The 15,372-nt window shown below is 47.3% G+C and overlaps 1 protein-coding gene across 3 annotated transcripts in view; it reads left to right on the top strand.

Annotated features, from left to right (window-relative positions):
* MTMR12 (myotubularin related protein 12) overlaps nucleotides 1-15,353 on the top strand; it is a 44,807-nt gene extending 29,454 nt beyond the window's left edge. For 2 of the 3 annotated variants that reach the window (XM_027771874.1, XM_027771876.1), the window contains 6 exons: nucleotides 46-124; nucleotides 1,517-1,587; nucleotides 5,348-5,520; nucleotides 8,556-8,723; nucleotides 10,280-10,441; nucleotides 14,142-15,353. In XM_027771874.1, coding sequence (XP_027627675.1) covers nucleotides 46-124; nucleotides 1,517-1,587; nucleotides 5,348-5,520; nucleotides 8,556-8,723; nucleotides 10,280-10,441; nucleotides 14,142-14,711 — 1,223 coding nt within the window. In that variant the 3' untranslated portion in view covers nucleotides 14,712-15,353. The remainder of the gene's footprint in view (nucleotides 1-45; nucleotides 125-1,516; nucleotides 1,588-5,347; nucleotides 5,521-8,555; nucleotides 8,724-10,279; nucleotides 10,442-14,141) is intronic. The other variant, XM_027771875.1, reaches the window with a different exon arrangement.
* Nucleotides 15,354-15,372: the final 19 nt, after the last annotated feature.

The raw sequence follows: 15,372 nt of genomic DNA, 5'->3' as shown, positions 1-15,372 counted from the left end.
TAGTGAACAGCGACCTGACCTCTTTCTTCTTTTTTCTTTTTCCAGATAACAGTATGGAATTTTGGGACACAGATATAAAGTGGTTTTCTCTGTTAGAAAGTAGCAGCTGGCTTGATATCATCAGGTATTTCAAGCCATTGTTTTGTTCATGAATTTTGCAGTTATCAAATTCGAAGTAATAGACAATTTGGCAGATAATTTAACTGTTTGATATTCCATAGTTAAATATTCTCAGATCACACGTTTCTAGTTAGGACTCAGCTGGATTTTACATTTGTTGCGTATCTCTGTGTACATTGATGGAAATCGGTGAACGTGCTACCTGCTTACAAGGAGATACACTGCAGATGAGGCACGGCAAGCCTGCAGAAACGAGTGCAGTGGCCCACAGTTGTAATTGCGGCAGCAGCGCTCCCTCTTGGAAGGAAACTGGGGATTGAGAATGAGAGGGATGCTGGCTTTTCGCTGAATTTTGTATCTTACACTCGTATTACACAGTTACATTTTTAAAACCATCGTTAATGTTAGTCATTTCTGGCTTTGGCACTGGGTTAGGAGTCCCAGGAAATAGAACTATATTACCTTTCCTACTTCGTATATTCAGCAGCTCCTCTCCTTTGTTGTTACACTAAGGATATGGCCAAGAGAGGTAAGAACAGAAATAATGGTCTAGGATGAGATCTAGGCTGCAGCTAAGGGAGGAGAGAGATCCCTCCTTACCCTCACGTGGTATTCTCTCCCAGTTCTGCAGTGAGTATTGTGGAAAGGAGCGACAGCCCTCCAGACGCTCAATGCATGTGCTTTGAAGAGCCTGCTACATGTTCCATAATACGTACATAATATGTCATTGCACTGGTAAACGTTATAAAGGAATAGAACCCTGCTTTATGTGGGACGAGCAGAGAAGAGTCAACTTCCCTAACCAGATAAAGAATCGGTGCAGTGTGAGGGTTGCCAGGGACAGGGAAGAGGGCCCCACAGCAGGGTGCCATGGCAACCAGAGGACAACATGTGTGGAGACCCCTGGTTATTAGTCAGGGAGAAGTCAGAGCTGCAATTAGTGCAACATTCTCAAAGGGAATGTAACGTAGAGACAGAGACACAGGGTTTCTGAGCATATCGGATCTTCTCAGGCACACTGACCCTTCAGTAGGCCGCCGGGAATAAAGCCATGTGGATGTGCATCATGTTGCTAAGAGGGCGTGTTGATGGGTCCTACAAGGCCTCACCAGCAGACTTGGGTAGTTTTCTGTAAGAATTTCTAGTTTGGAAATTATTTAGCAGCATTTTTACCTCATCTCTGGGATTCCCTTCTGAAAATGTTTTGTTTCTAATAGGCAGGTGATTGTGTCCCGGAATAGTGTAAGTGGTAAATCCATTTCTTTTCTGGAACATTGTAGCATGAAAAAAATTAATGAGGTAGAAAACCTAAGGTTAGTTCAGACCATCTTGAAACTTCTTATTTATTGTACCAAGCTCAAGATCTAATGCCTTTTTTGTTCTTTTTTCTATTTAGACGTTGCCTGAAAAAAGCAATAGAGATTACAGAATGTCTGGAAGCACAAAACATGAACGTTCTTCTTTTAGGTAATAAATTTAAAGCACAAAGGATTTTCATTTTCCTTCACTCAAGATTAAGTTTTTAATATATGTAGCTTTATGTAATAGGATTATCTTTTAAGAGGAACGTGTTAGTGTAGAAATCTTTCCCCTTCTTTTCTTCCTAAGCTTTGGTTTGGATTTCCATGTTAACAGTTTAAAATAAAATTTGTTCACTTGACATTTGGCTGGCCTGTTTACATCCCCAAAAGGAGTTACTTGTATCTGCCAAAGCTCACAGTTCTTCATGTTTTGGATTTTGTTGTATATTCGCTCCAGTTGGTTCAAGTTAAAATCTTTTAGTAATGTCTTTTACATGAAGAAATGATGATAGGTGATTTGATTTTTTTCTTTTTATACCAGTGTCTGACAGCTTTGTGCCGTTGCCTGAGTGAGTTGATGGACTGTGATTTCCTTTTCCTTGGTGGTTTTACTTGGTCTACATGAGGGCAGTGGCATAAACATTCAGAATGTGTAAAAGGCGGGTACAGGGCCAACAGGTGGCATGGAGGGTAAGGCACTAAATCCCACATGGCTAAACTGCATGTTCGAGTCCTGAACCCAGCAGCTTGAAAATCACGCTGTCCATGTGTGCCCAGAACTCCAAGAGGAGACTGGAGGGGAAGGAATTTTAGCGTGCCCATCCCTCCTAGGGGGTGATTTCTTACTCCCCCACCTCCATCTATCTCTGGCTAGCACATGTGCCCCATAGGAAAAGATTGTTGCTGTAACTGGTTAGCTGTGAGCTAAAATCCTACTTGCTATTTAGACTCTTTAGTTTCTTGTAGCTCAGTGCTACAGACTAAGAAGGCTGCCCCCCACCCCCGTTTTTACATCTCCAAGCTTTTATTTTTTTTCCTGATGTTCTCCATGATTGTGGGACTTATGTTCTAAGGGCAGACTGGGAAATGTGTCTTCCCTGCTTCTGGACCACCCGGTACTGGCTCACTGAGGTCTTAATACATTACGTACGGAACACCTCCCTAGTGCAGAGCTCCGTAGAAATCTCCATTCAAATGGGAAAGTTCCACTAAGCATATTATTGTGCAGACCTAACCAACAGCCACAGAACAGAGCACTATTCGAGTACCGAGTAACTGGTGAAAAGGAGGAAAGAAGATGAGGGGCTGGAAGGCTCCAGGCCAGGTAGCACTAGCCATGCTATTGCATACGGTGAAATCTGACTCTAGCTGAGGTACCCGGGTGTCCTTCACTCCTAAATGCACTCGGAGCCATCTCCCCTTGGAGATCTCATTTTCTAGCTTCTGTTCCTGTCACCATGAGTATACTACTGTTAACACCCTAAGAAGGATTCCCTTAAAGATGAAAACTTAACAGCAGGTGGTATCATGGTTAAGGTGCAGGACTCCCACATGACGGACTATGGTTTGAGTCCCAGACCTGGTGGCTTGAGAATCACACTGCTTACATGCATGTGTGTGCCCAAAAATCCCAGGAGGAGAAGGGATTGCAGCATATCCATTCCTCCTGGGTGTGTGTGGGGGGTGATTCCTCACTTTTTCTCTCACTGTATCTCTCTATCTCGGTCCAGTGAGCAAAAAAGCCCTATGGCAAAAAAGCTTTAAATAAATAATAAAAATTTACAGCAGTAGAAGACAAAAAATGTTCCTTTCTTTTAAGTTTATTGTTATTTATTTATTTTATTCATTATTAATATTTTTTTAAACTGGACCAGAGAGAGAGAAAAGGATAGTGAGAAAGCAAGTCGCCAGATCCAGGACTTGAATTGCAGTTGATTGTATGACCTTAACCACCATGGCACCTGCCAGCCCCTATTTATTTATTGTTAATTTGTAGAGTGCATGTGTACCCCCCAGAGGGGATGGCCATGCCACAGTCCCTTCTTCTCTACTCGCTTCCTGAGATTTTGGGCACGCACATAAGCCTGATGTGTTTTTCAAGCTGCAGGGTCTGGGACCCAAACCATACAGCAGCAATGTAGGATCCAGCTGCCTTAACCACCATGCCACTGGCTGGCCGCAAACATTTCTTTCTTTCTTTCTTTTTTTTTTTTTTTTTTTTAGTGAGAGAGAAAGACAAGCACCCTCAACAGGGTCCCACACCACGATGCCACTCTCCATCCTTCCCAGCCAGTCAGGATCATGAGCACGAGCATGTACAGAACAGCTGGGGAACTAGACCCACAGTCACCGTATGGATCCAGCATTGCTGAGCAGCGTAGTTCCCCTGTGGTACTTACTGCCCCACCCTTTCCAAGGACAGGGTCTTACCACGTTACCATCCTCCTATGTTAGCCTCCCAGCTGGGGCTAGAGATGTGTTCCAGCACGATCTTCTCTGTAGACACTGTAGACAGTGTCTCACTGTGTCATCCAGGCCAGCCTTTCACTCAGGATTCTCCCGCCTCAGCCTCACCTAGTTGCTGGGATTACAGGTGCACACCACTGCATGAGCCGTTAAGTTGGACCAGGAACTGAACCCAGGCAACCTCCTGTTCTAGCAGAGGAACAGAGCATCTTCACGCATACCACTGCAGCTGAGCCAAAAAGTCTTTCTTTTCAACTCATGACTTCCCTTAATTTAGGCTTGTTTCCTGCAGCAGACAGGTGTACTCCTGGGTGTATAGTGACTCTTGAATATAAGGGTCAGGATGAAAGAGTCGTAACAATATAAACACCTTCCTAGTTCCAGTTCATTCTCAAGTTTCTCCAACCATGTTAATACAAGTACTGTCTTCTTTGTGGTCATTTTTAAAAGGCATCTTGTCTTGCACTTCATTTTGAAAATATGTATTTATTTAATTTTATTTGTTATATTTTAGTTTGACTAGAGGGAGCCAGAGAAAGGGAAATGAAAAGCGAGAAAGCAAGCCACCAGGTCCTGGACTTGAACTGCAGTTGGCCATGTGGGGGTCCAGCACCATGCCACCTGCCAGTCCCTGCACTTGTTTTTATAAAGAAGAATCCATGAGAACATAGACTCTGACTTTTAGAATCTTAACACCCTAAGACCATGCAAGACTGTAGACATATGTTTTTATGTGCTCTTAGTCATGAATGTTAAAGAAGTTCCTGAATGAACTTCTTATTGTATGGGCTTTGTAAAGTGCATTCCAGGTGGACACATGGGGCAGTAGACCAAAGAGAATTCCTCCTGTGACCTAGGCAAGGAGAAGCAGGCCTCTCTGGGTTTGTTAGAAAAGGAAAGGGCCTTGGAGCTAAAGCAAGAGACCATTGTGGTGCTATCCAGAAATACTAAACTTCTACAGAAGAAGTGAGTGGGGGACCTCGGAGTGGAAGAAAGGTGCTCTCGAGGTTGAGTCTGTGTAGCAGCTGAGCCCTGGAACAGAGAGTTCATTGATGGGGGCCTTGACGCCCCAGGACGAAGGGCTTTTGAGTCTGTGGAGCCAGGCAGCAGGTTGTCCTATGTGGCTGGTTCCACTCACATGGCGTGGACATCTGGACATGCAGCTGCTGAGAGGATCTGCAGTATTGCCATGTGTCTGTTCAGTAAGGAAATCCACACTTGGTACCTGTGTATGCCAAACCCCTACTCGATGGGCCAGAAGCAGTCTGTCTCTCAGTCTCAGGTCATGATCTTTTTTTTTTTTTTTTTAAATTGGCACTTGCCTTGAGGGGATAAGAGCCTGACTATAACCCACAGCCTTGGTGCGGGGCACCCTGCTTTTCAGTGAGAGTGAAAACACTGCAGCTTTTTAACACCGTTTCCCCTCCTTCCTCTTGACGCTGCTGCCCGGCCCCTCCTAGAGGAGAACGCTTCCGACCTCTGCTGCCTCGTCTCCTCCCTGGTGCAAGTGATGATGGACCCCCACTGTAGAACCAGGATCGGCTTCCAGAGCCTCGTCCAGAAGGAGTGGGTCATGGGCGGCCACTGTTTCTTGGATCGCTGCAACCATCTCCGCCAGAGTGACAAAGAGGAGGTGAGCTCCCTCGTTGCAGACTCTTCCCGCCGCTGAGCTGCTCAGTTTCTTCCTCTACTTACCCGCGTACCGAGGGTGTGCAGATCCTGCATGCCGGGAGTGATACTGATCCATGGAGCCTACATATAAAGTGGCTCAGCAAGGGAGACGCCTACAATTTCTGCTAAGTTAGTGTTTGCCATAGATGGATATTGACTGTGGGTTTCCTGCAGAAAATACTTCATAGCACAAAGCAAATTTTCCCTCACATGAACAACTTGTTCAAAATAAAGCACAGGCCATCCAGGACTAAGGCGTGAGCGGTAATGGCGCTCCTGTGCCTGCAGCTGCCTCTGCTCTGCGTTTTAATTCACTCAGTGAAAATGAACCCCAAATTGTGGTGGACTCGTCTAGGCGAGTACACATTCCCTTGGCTGCCAGCTTGCTGGCTGGTGGAAGGGAAAACAGCAACAGATGAACTTCCTCTGGCTGGATTACCTGCAGAGCCAGTGCACGCTAGCGTGACTTGTGGTACTTCTGATTCCCGTAGCCAGCAGGGGTGTGGTGTGGAACAGCTTGGCACAGCGTGCTGTGGGGACAGAGCCTTGGCTGCTGTCCTGAAGGGCTCAGCATTTCCTGGGGAGACCGTGGCCTTTATCTGTACCCCACTGAGCTGAATAGAAATCTCCATCTTTTAGTCTTGGGGGGACATTGAGGAACTGATTAGGAATGTTGGTGAGGTTCGCATTCTGTGTTAAGCAGAGAGAGCTGATGCTGCGTGGAGAAGAGTGTGTTTTTGTATACGATGAGAAAAGAGACTGAGAGGCACTAAGTCCGATGGGGAAGGAAAGCGACCGAGGAAAGACCTGGTCTGATGTTCACCCAGCCCTTGAAGTCAGTGTTATTTTTTTTCTGTCCATGTCCTTGACTCTGCAAGGAAGCACAAATATTTCCCACTCCGTGATACTGTGCATCAAAGGAGGCGTGAAATGAAGTTGCTATATGAATGTTTTTTAGCGCGACTAGTAGATGACATAGTGGTTCCATCAATGGACTCCCACGTAGTTGACCATGGTTCAAGTCCTGGACCCAGCAGCTTCAAACTCACACCAGGCACATGTACGTGTGTACCCAAAATATCAAGAAGAGACTGGAGAAGAAGGGATTGTGGCATGGCCACCCCTCTAGGGAGTGACTTCTCACATCATGTGTCTCTATCTCTTGGGGTTGGAACACATGCCCTATATCAAAAGTCTGTCTTTAAAAAAAAAAGAATATTAGCTTCTCAAAACAACACATTGGCGTTTTAAAGGAAAACTGGGTGGTCTGCTTTGTGATTTTACTGAAGCAGGCCTGGGTTTGATTCAAGAGCACTGTCTCTTACGAGCGCCGTGTGAGATTTTGGCCAGCCTCTTAAAGTCTCCTGTTTCCTCCGGTCAGAGGGAGACACTCTGATATCCTGCTATCGTGTATCTTACCCACCTGGCAGGAATAGTGTTGAATCGAGAAAACTAAGCACTTTGTAAATGATAAAACGCCTTAGAAATGTATTGTTATCACTAATAAAGGACTCGCCTCTGGGCAGCTAATAAAGGAGGCCCAAAGGTTAAAAAAGTGCCTTTGTGAAAAAAATTAGCCCATTTTTGCCACATCTACTTTCTGTCCCATCCTCTTTGTCTCCTGGGCCCTCACTGTTGGGGGTGGAGAAGGTGGTTTCTCAGGCCAGCTTAGTCTCCAGGACTCCCCAACCCCCAACTATTAGTGTGGGGGCAGGCTGTAGGATGAAAATACTCCCCTTATCATTTTTTTAATGGACAACATTCAAAATAGCAATCATAATTGAGTGGAATGTTTGTAATACAGCACTACCAGGAGAATGGAATTCTTTTTTTATTATTATTTAACTTTATTTATTATTATTCTATATAAAAAGTTTGACCAGAGAGGCTGGCAGGTGATGTGGTGGTTAAAGGCACTGGATTCCCACATGTCCGGCCATGGTTCAAGTCCCAGACCTGGCGATCTGCTTTCTTGCTTTCCCTTTCTCTCTCTCTCTCTCTCTGGTTAAATTAAAAAATAATAATAACATATGGAATTAAATCTTTTTTAAAAATTTTATTTATTCATTCATTTATTTCAGTATGACTAGAGAGAGAGAGAGGGAAAGTGTGAAAGTAAGCCACCAGGTCTGGGACGAATTGTGGTTGGCCACATGGGAGTGTCCAGCACCCCAACCACCATACCACCTGCTGGCCCCCACCAAAAAGAAAAAAAAATTTTTTGACCAGTGAGAGACAGAGAGAGGAAGTGAGAAAGCAAGCTGCCAATCCAAGAGTTGAACCACAATCGGCCATGTGAGAGTTCAGCGCCTTCACCACCACACCACCTGCTGGCCCCCAAGAATGAAATTTTTTTCAGGGGAGATACCATTTCACTTCATTGGGATTCAGAGTTAGCATTGCTTCTCATCAGATAATTGATTGCAAAAGGTCATCTGTTAATGCTGATCAAGACTGTGACTTTAGGGAACCAGCAGTTAGCGTAATGGCTATGTCGCTGGACTCCCACATAGTCGACCGCGGTTCACGTCCCAGACCTGGTGGCTTAAAACTCACGCCGGGCGCGTGTGTGTGCGTGCCAAAGATCCCGAGAGGAGAATGGAGGAGAAGGGATTGCAGTGTGACCATCCCCCCTGGGGGGTGATTTCTTGCTTTCTGTCTCTATGTCTCTCTCCGTCTGTCTGGCGAGCGCACACGCCCTATAGCGAAAACCTCTCCAAAAAGAAAAAAAAACTGACTTTACATATGTCATCTTTATGAAGATAGGTGCTATCCTATGTGATAGATAAGTGCTTCTAAATACTGATAGTGGCCCACGAGCTTGTGCTTTCAGCTGAGCATATTTGCCACTTGGGGTGGGATGGAGTGCACTGTCTTTCTGGAGAATGTGCCCACGCATGGTTGGTGCACAGCTGTTGAGATGGCTGCCCCTGGACTCGGGACACTGTGCCTTGGGCTCTGTCCCCACTAAGTAACATGTGTCTTGTTTCCATGCAGGTTCCTGTGTTCCTGCTTTTCTTGGATTGTGTCTGGCAGCTGGTGCACCAGCATCCCCCGGCATTTGAATTCACAGAGACTTACCTGACTGTTCTGTCAGATAGCCTGTACATTCCCATTTTTAGCACCTTCTTCTTCAATTCGCCTCATCAAAAAGATACAAACATGGTAAGAGTCTCTCTTAGGAACCTGAGTATTAAAGAAACTCCATCTCTTGGAACCAGCAGATGACGTTATAACTACATCACTGGACTCTCCCATGTAGTCCACCACAGTTCGAGTCCCAGACCCACTGGCTTAAACTCACGCCGGGCACATGTGTGTGTGCGTTCCCAAGATCCCGAGAGGAGACTGGAGAGAAGGGATTGCAGCGTGGCCATCCCCTCTAGGGGTGATTTCTCGCTTTCTATCTCTCTGTCTCTCTCTATCTTTCTGGTGAACGTACACACCCTATAGCAAAAACCTCTCTAAAAGAAAAAGAAACTCCATCTCATAGATACCAAAGGACTTCAAAAAGCTCATGGAAATATGGTATTCAAGTATGATTTACTCTGGTGTAGAAAAAAATGTATAATTTCTGTATAGATTTTTCATAATAGGTATTTTCCTTGAACCTTTTGAAGACACTCCCCGCACCCCATAGGCTATAGGAATATCGATGCTAAGATGACGTTCATTTAACATTGTATAACAGCCATTGTCCTAAGTGCTTTCTAGGTATGAATACTTAACCCTGTGGGGTGTGTATTATATTATTAGCCCTGAGAAAGCTGAGGCCCACAGAGGACAATTAACTTGGCCAAGGCCCCGCGGTAGATATTGGAGCTGAAAGCGACTGTTGGAGCTGGCGAATGAAGCAGATTCCGAACTCCCCTTTGCAAAGGCAGACCAGCTGCCCTCCCTCCCCTCTGCCTGACGCCTGCCTGGTGCAGCTCTGTAAAGAGCACGGAGACCAGGTAGAGGGGTCGCTAGGGTTTCCTTTCCCTCCTGACCTCCATCAGTCCCTCTTGAGGCTGTGCTCCAGGGGGATCACGCTTTCTAAACTGATCTCAGTGCTTCTGGCCAGCTTCCTGGTGACCTCGGGATTCACCAAGCTCATAGGGTTAGTTAATCCCAAGATAAAGCAGCACAGCAAACCGTGGCATTCCAGTCACACCTGGGATTCCAGTGTGGTTTCAGCTTTGGGACCGCAGGCAGTCCACTTCAGTTCTCTGAGCCTCAGTTACCTCAAATGTAAAATTAGAAAAACAGTGACTACCACACAAGGTTGTGAAAATGCCCAGCACAGTGGGTGGCAAGGAGTCTACCAGAAAGTGCCTTCTCACTCTCTTCCTCCTCGGAACATTTTTAGCAAATACCCTCTGTAGCCCGAGTCTTTACAAATGGCCCAGTGGGGATGGCACAGGTGGTAGCCGCCACTCAGCCATACTGGAGCCCTATGAGAAAGCCCTGGGTTCTGGTCCCACGTTGAGCTGACACATGAGGCGTCCCCATGATCCTGGCCAGCTCGACGACTGGGGGAAAATCACAGTGTGACAAAACCTTGTTGGTATCCCTGACTCTCCTTCTCTCATGAAAGAAAGAAACTTATTTTTAAAAAGTGAAATGGCCATTAATATTCATCCTCAGGGCGGGGCGCCCTTCCTGGTGCCTGTCTCTCAGAACTCTGTTTGCTTTCCTCAGCCCTCCCTGGAAGCCGTCGTGACCTGTGCTTGTTTTGGCAGGGCAGGGAAAGCCAGGACACACAAAGCAAGCCTTTGAATCTGCTCACCGTGTGGGACTGGTCTGTACAGTTTGAACCCAAAGCCCAGACGTTGCTCAAAAACCCTCTTTATGTGGAAAAGCCGAAACTGGACAAAGGCCAGCGGAAAGGCACGCATTTCAAAGTAAGATGTCCATACGTCCAGACCCCCTGTGTCCCCCCCACAGTCCCGCGTGTGTAGGCATAACAGTGACGCATGGATTCTGTCTGTTCATGTGGCTCACCTTCTGGAACAGCCTGCACAGTGGAAGATGTGTGTTACGTCAGTCGTCAGGGTCTGTTAGAACCCTTGACTTTAGCAGATCACTGGGGTGAGAGGGGGCCATACGCTGAACGTCACTGAGGATGCCACTGCCGTCGCCATGTTGCGCAGACTCGGGGCCGTTAGCCTGGCCTGCGTGTGTGGTTAGTTGAGTGAAAGGGGCATCGGTCTAAGGTTTTTCTCAGTGTGTACCAGTTCGTGTGTCAAATAGTAAGACTTCCGTCATGAGCTCTACCTGTGAGCCAGGAATTGGCAAACTTTTTCTGTCAAGGGCCTTGTGCTCTCTGTCACAACCACCCCTGTCTGCTGTTGTAGCACAAAAACAGCCAGAGACAGTGCCCTGGCAGGCCTGGCTGGGTCCCAGTGCTTATAGAAACGGGTGCCAGACCAGATTTGGCCCGAGGTTATAGTTTGCTCACTCATACTTTAAATCACAAACATCAAAAAAATTATTACTCCCTGGGACCAGCAGTTGGCATAATGGCTATACGCTGAACTCCCTTGTAGCCGACCACGGTTCAAGTCCTAGAACCAGACCCGGTGGCTTAAACTCATGCCAGGCGCGTGTGTGTGCGTGCCCAAGATCCCGAGAGGAGAATGGAGGAGAAGGGATTGTGGTGTGGCCATCCCCCCAGGGGGTGATTTCTTGCTTTCTGTCTCTCTGTCTTTTTGGTGAGCGCACGTGCCTTATAGCAAAAACCTCTCCCCCCCAAAAAAAATTATTACCCGCTTCAAATATTTGTTTCTGATTTTACTATTTGTTGAAACGCCAATGGTCTTTAACTGATAAATGATTTAAAGGCATTTCCCAGCTCTATCTGTAAGCCCAAAACATTCCCCTTGAAGAAGGGAAAGCGGGTGACAGTAAATGCAAGTCAGCGTGTGTCAGTCAGTGCCATGCCATCTTTCTGGTCCTGCCTGGTCCCGAGGGGGCCTGAAAAGCCTGGTCACTTCTGTAGGAGCAGGTTCCATTCTGATGAGAACTGGGGATCTTGGTGAGCCAGAGCCAGTACTCAGACACGATGTCAGCAGCTGAATGACCTGAAACTCCACTGTGCCCTTTCAGGGTTCCTCAGGTCTCTTTTCTGCCAGTTTGACCATAATTGCCCTGGGCTTGGCCAGAGACCAGTTTTTCCTCAGTGCATTGTGCCCCCTAGTGGCTGCATGTGCATTCACCTGAGAGCTAGGTTAGGATCAGAGTGGCAGGGCACCTCACAGATGACTAGGCCTACCTCTTATTTTACTGAGGTTCTACCTCCTAAGAACTTCTCTCCTTAGAGCCCATATCTCTGTTCTCCTTGTAGACAGCGGTAGACCATTGAGTATATTCTGATGCCTAAGTATTAGACAGAACCTCCAAGAGCAGGCTGATGCAAGAGGCTGGAGCCGAAGGGTTGGGGATTGCAGATTGTGCTAGACAGAGCGGAGGTGGGGCTGGGTAGCAGAAACTTTGATTGTGTTGAGTGGACAGTTAGCCTTGGAGAAGTTCTCTGGAGACTCGGAGGAAGCTGTGGCTGGCCAGCGTCAAGTGCTGCTCTGGGAATTGCACGCCAGGGCAGGATTCCGCTCAGGTGTGCAGTCTTGGCCTCAGCCACAGGCCTCAACCTGGCTCTGGGCACCTGGGGCAGCCCCCACCTTGGCCTGCCTTGAATATTCTGCTCACTTGGAGATTGAGAGAAGGGGGCTTCCAAGACCAGGTGGGTGCAGGTAAGAGCCCCGGTTCTGGGCTTGAAACCACCTTGCACTGGGTAGCTGGTGCCTTTGTAGGATTACTTAACTCTGTACCTTACTTTCCTCATTTATAAGATAAGGCATTAATAGTGACTATCTGAATTAGGTAGATCAGCACACGTGCACTGAGCCCAAAGCCTAGCATGCAGTAAGCACAGGGACAGGTTTATCTGCGTTCCCCGGGCCCCTGCCCCACTTGACTCACCTTGGTCACCACAGAGAAGAGCAGCCATTGCCTCCTGGGCTTTGCCTCTCCTGTTGCCAGTGGAATGTCCAAAATCCTAGTCATGTCTGAGTTGTGGTATTCTGGGTGGTTTTGCTTTTTTCTCTGTATTTTTGTTGTTTTTCTATTCCATAACAAGGAAGTCTTTCCTTTATAGTAGTTATTCTTTTTACAGGGAAATAGCATAAAAGTTATAGGACTAGCTTGAAAATCGTTTTGTCTAGGCACCAGCAGTTAGCATGATGGCTATGTCGCTGGACTCCCATGTAGTTGACCATGGTTCACATCCTGGACCCAGTGGCTTAAACTCAAGCCCGGTGTGTGTGCACGCGTGCCCAAGATCCCGAGAGGAGAATGGAGGAGAAGGAATTGCGGCGTGGCCATCCCCCCTGGGGGGTGATTTCTCGCTTTCTATCTCTCTGTCTCTCTTTGTCTGGCGAGCACACGCGCCTTATAGCAAAAAAAAAAACTCTAAAAAAAAAAATGGTTTTGTCTATTTCTCTTCAGATCAACATCTCAAGAGCAAGAGTTGGGAAGCAGTTTAGCTTCTCTTTTGCACATTATGTAACCCTCTTGGCCTTCTACCACTTTCCCCATCTTTCCAGCCCTTTCACAGAGCACCCCAAATCTAACACCTTGTTTGGCTGTAGAGAGAATTACCAAGGAGGAGAAACATGCAAATGCCGTGACGTTTTCTGCTCCATGAATGTTGTCAGGCAAGATCGTCTAGCTGATGCAGCCAGCTCCTCAGATTCCTATGCTCCCAGCTGCCTCTGACACTTTTGTCCACAAGAGTCATTATGACTGAGGCCAGCACTCCCACTGGATGCCCAATAAGCTCCTAGGTTATTTCTGCCATGGCAGGACCTTCAGGTGGCTGCACTACTTCCTTGCAGGTGTTGAGCTGTGGTAGCAGTTGACCATTCTGAAGTTCTCAAAGAAGAAACATTGAGACCAGCAGATGGCATAATGGTTACATCTCTGGACTCCCACATGGCCTACCACAGTTCAAGTCCCAGACCCAGAGGCTTGAAACTCGGGCTGGGAGTGTGTGTATGCGTGCCCAAAATCCTGAGAGAAGGGATTGTGGCATGGCTATCCCCTCGGTGGCGGGGGATGGGGGGTGGGTTGATTTTTCACTTCCTGTCTCTCTGGAGAGAACACGTGTCCTATAGCAAAAAATTGCCAAAAAAAAAACCAAAAAAAACATTTTACTCCCTTAGCATCACCCCTGAGCTTCTCTAAATCTTTGACCTATCCTAAGTCAAACCAGTTCTTCCAGAGTTCTCTGGGTCATTGGTGTTTTCTTTACAGGAGAGGAGGAAGTTGTCACAGTGTGCCTTTAGCCCAGCTGCCTCCTGTTCCCGTGCCCCCCGTCCCCCCGTTTGTTTACAGCACAGTGGTCAAGGTGGGGTGAACCCCCTTCCTCTCCGCAACAGCGTTCTAATGAGTGTGTGTGCACATGGCAACTCTCGTGTCTCATGGCACTTGTTTAAGCAGGATTAGGGCCCACCCAGCCCAGGGCCCACCCAGCCCCTGTCTTTACAGTAACAGCTGTAACTGCCTTTTATGTTAACCAGAGATTTTTATCTGTGTTTTCTCTTGAAGCATCAACGACAACTTTCTTTGCCGCTGCCCCAGTCTAAGTCATCTCCCAAAAGAGGATTTTTCAGGGAAGAAACAGATCATTTAATTAAGAACCTTCTGGGCAAGAGAATTAGTAAACTTATTAATTCTTCTGATGAGCTGCAAGACACCTTTCGGGAGTTCTATGACAGCTGGCACAGCAAGCCTACTGACTACCATGGCTTGTTGTTGCCTCACATAGAGGGGCCCGAGATCAGAGTCTGGGCCCAGCGCTACCTGCGTTGGATTCCAGAAGCCCAAATCCTAGGCGGTGGCAGAGTGGCCACCATGAGCAAACTCTTGGAAATGATGGAGGAAGTCCAGAGCTTACAAGAGAAAATCGACGAGAGACACCACACCCAGGAGGCCCTCCAGGCGGAGGCTCCCTGCCTGCTGAGGAACTCTGCCCGCCTGTCCTCCTTGTTTCCTTTTGCTTTGCTGCAGCGACATTCCTCTAAGCCCGTGTTACCCACCAGCGGCTGGAAAGCTTTGGGAGATGAAGAAGATTTGGCCAAACGAGAAGATGAGTTTGTGGATCTGGGAGACGTGTGACTTGCATACCGAATGGTCGTGAAGGAGAGATGCGGGAGGTCGAGACAGTTAATTCCTGGATCAGTGTCACACTGCAGCTGACGCAGGGAGCTCACTAGCCCCGGGCCCTGTCGGAGTAAACCTGGGCCTTCAGGAAAGGAGCTGGCTCCTGGTTTGTTTCGTGGTTCTGGAAGACTATGCAATTACAACCGTATCTCTAGTGTTACTAATGGGAGGGAGTTACCGCGTGACCTGTCATAGGGCCGTGGCTGTTTTCTGATGCCTCAGTATTACACAGAACCTGCAGCGGTGGTTTACTACTAAAAAGGGCTTTTGTGAATACTCCTGCACTTGAGTCTTTAGATCTTTTTTTGTGCCAAGGTAATAAATCCAGTCATTGGGAATAGTAGGTTTCTCTCTAACCATGTCCGTCAGGAGCAGTTTGGCTGTATGTGATATTAGTGTGGTGAATTGGGAGCTTCAGATGGCGGTATTAAGATGTATGGCATTTACTTAACCATAGCGTTTTTTCTTTCTCCATCTTCTTGCCTGTAGAAAAGCGGGAAAGTTCCACCGGGGTAACTTATCCTAAGGCTTCAGGCCATCCTCCCGCCTTCCTAGGCTGTCCCCCGGAGGGCTAGGAGGGCTAGCCGACAGTCTGCCCTCTCCGGAGCCGACAGCC

Source organism: Tupaia chinensis, unplaced genomic scaffold, assembly GCF_000334495.1.
Source record: "Tupaia chinensis unplaced genomic scaffold, TupChi_1.0 Scaffold000237_1, whole genome shotgun sequence".
NCBI lineage: Eukaryota > Metazoa > Chordata > Mammalia > Scandentia > Tupaiidae > Tupaia > Tupaia belangeri.
This window is presented reverse-complemented; position numbering and strand designations above follow the sequence as displayed.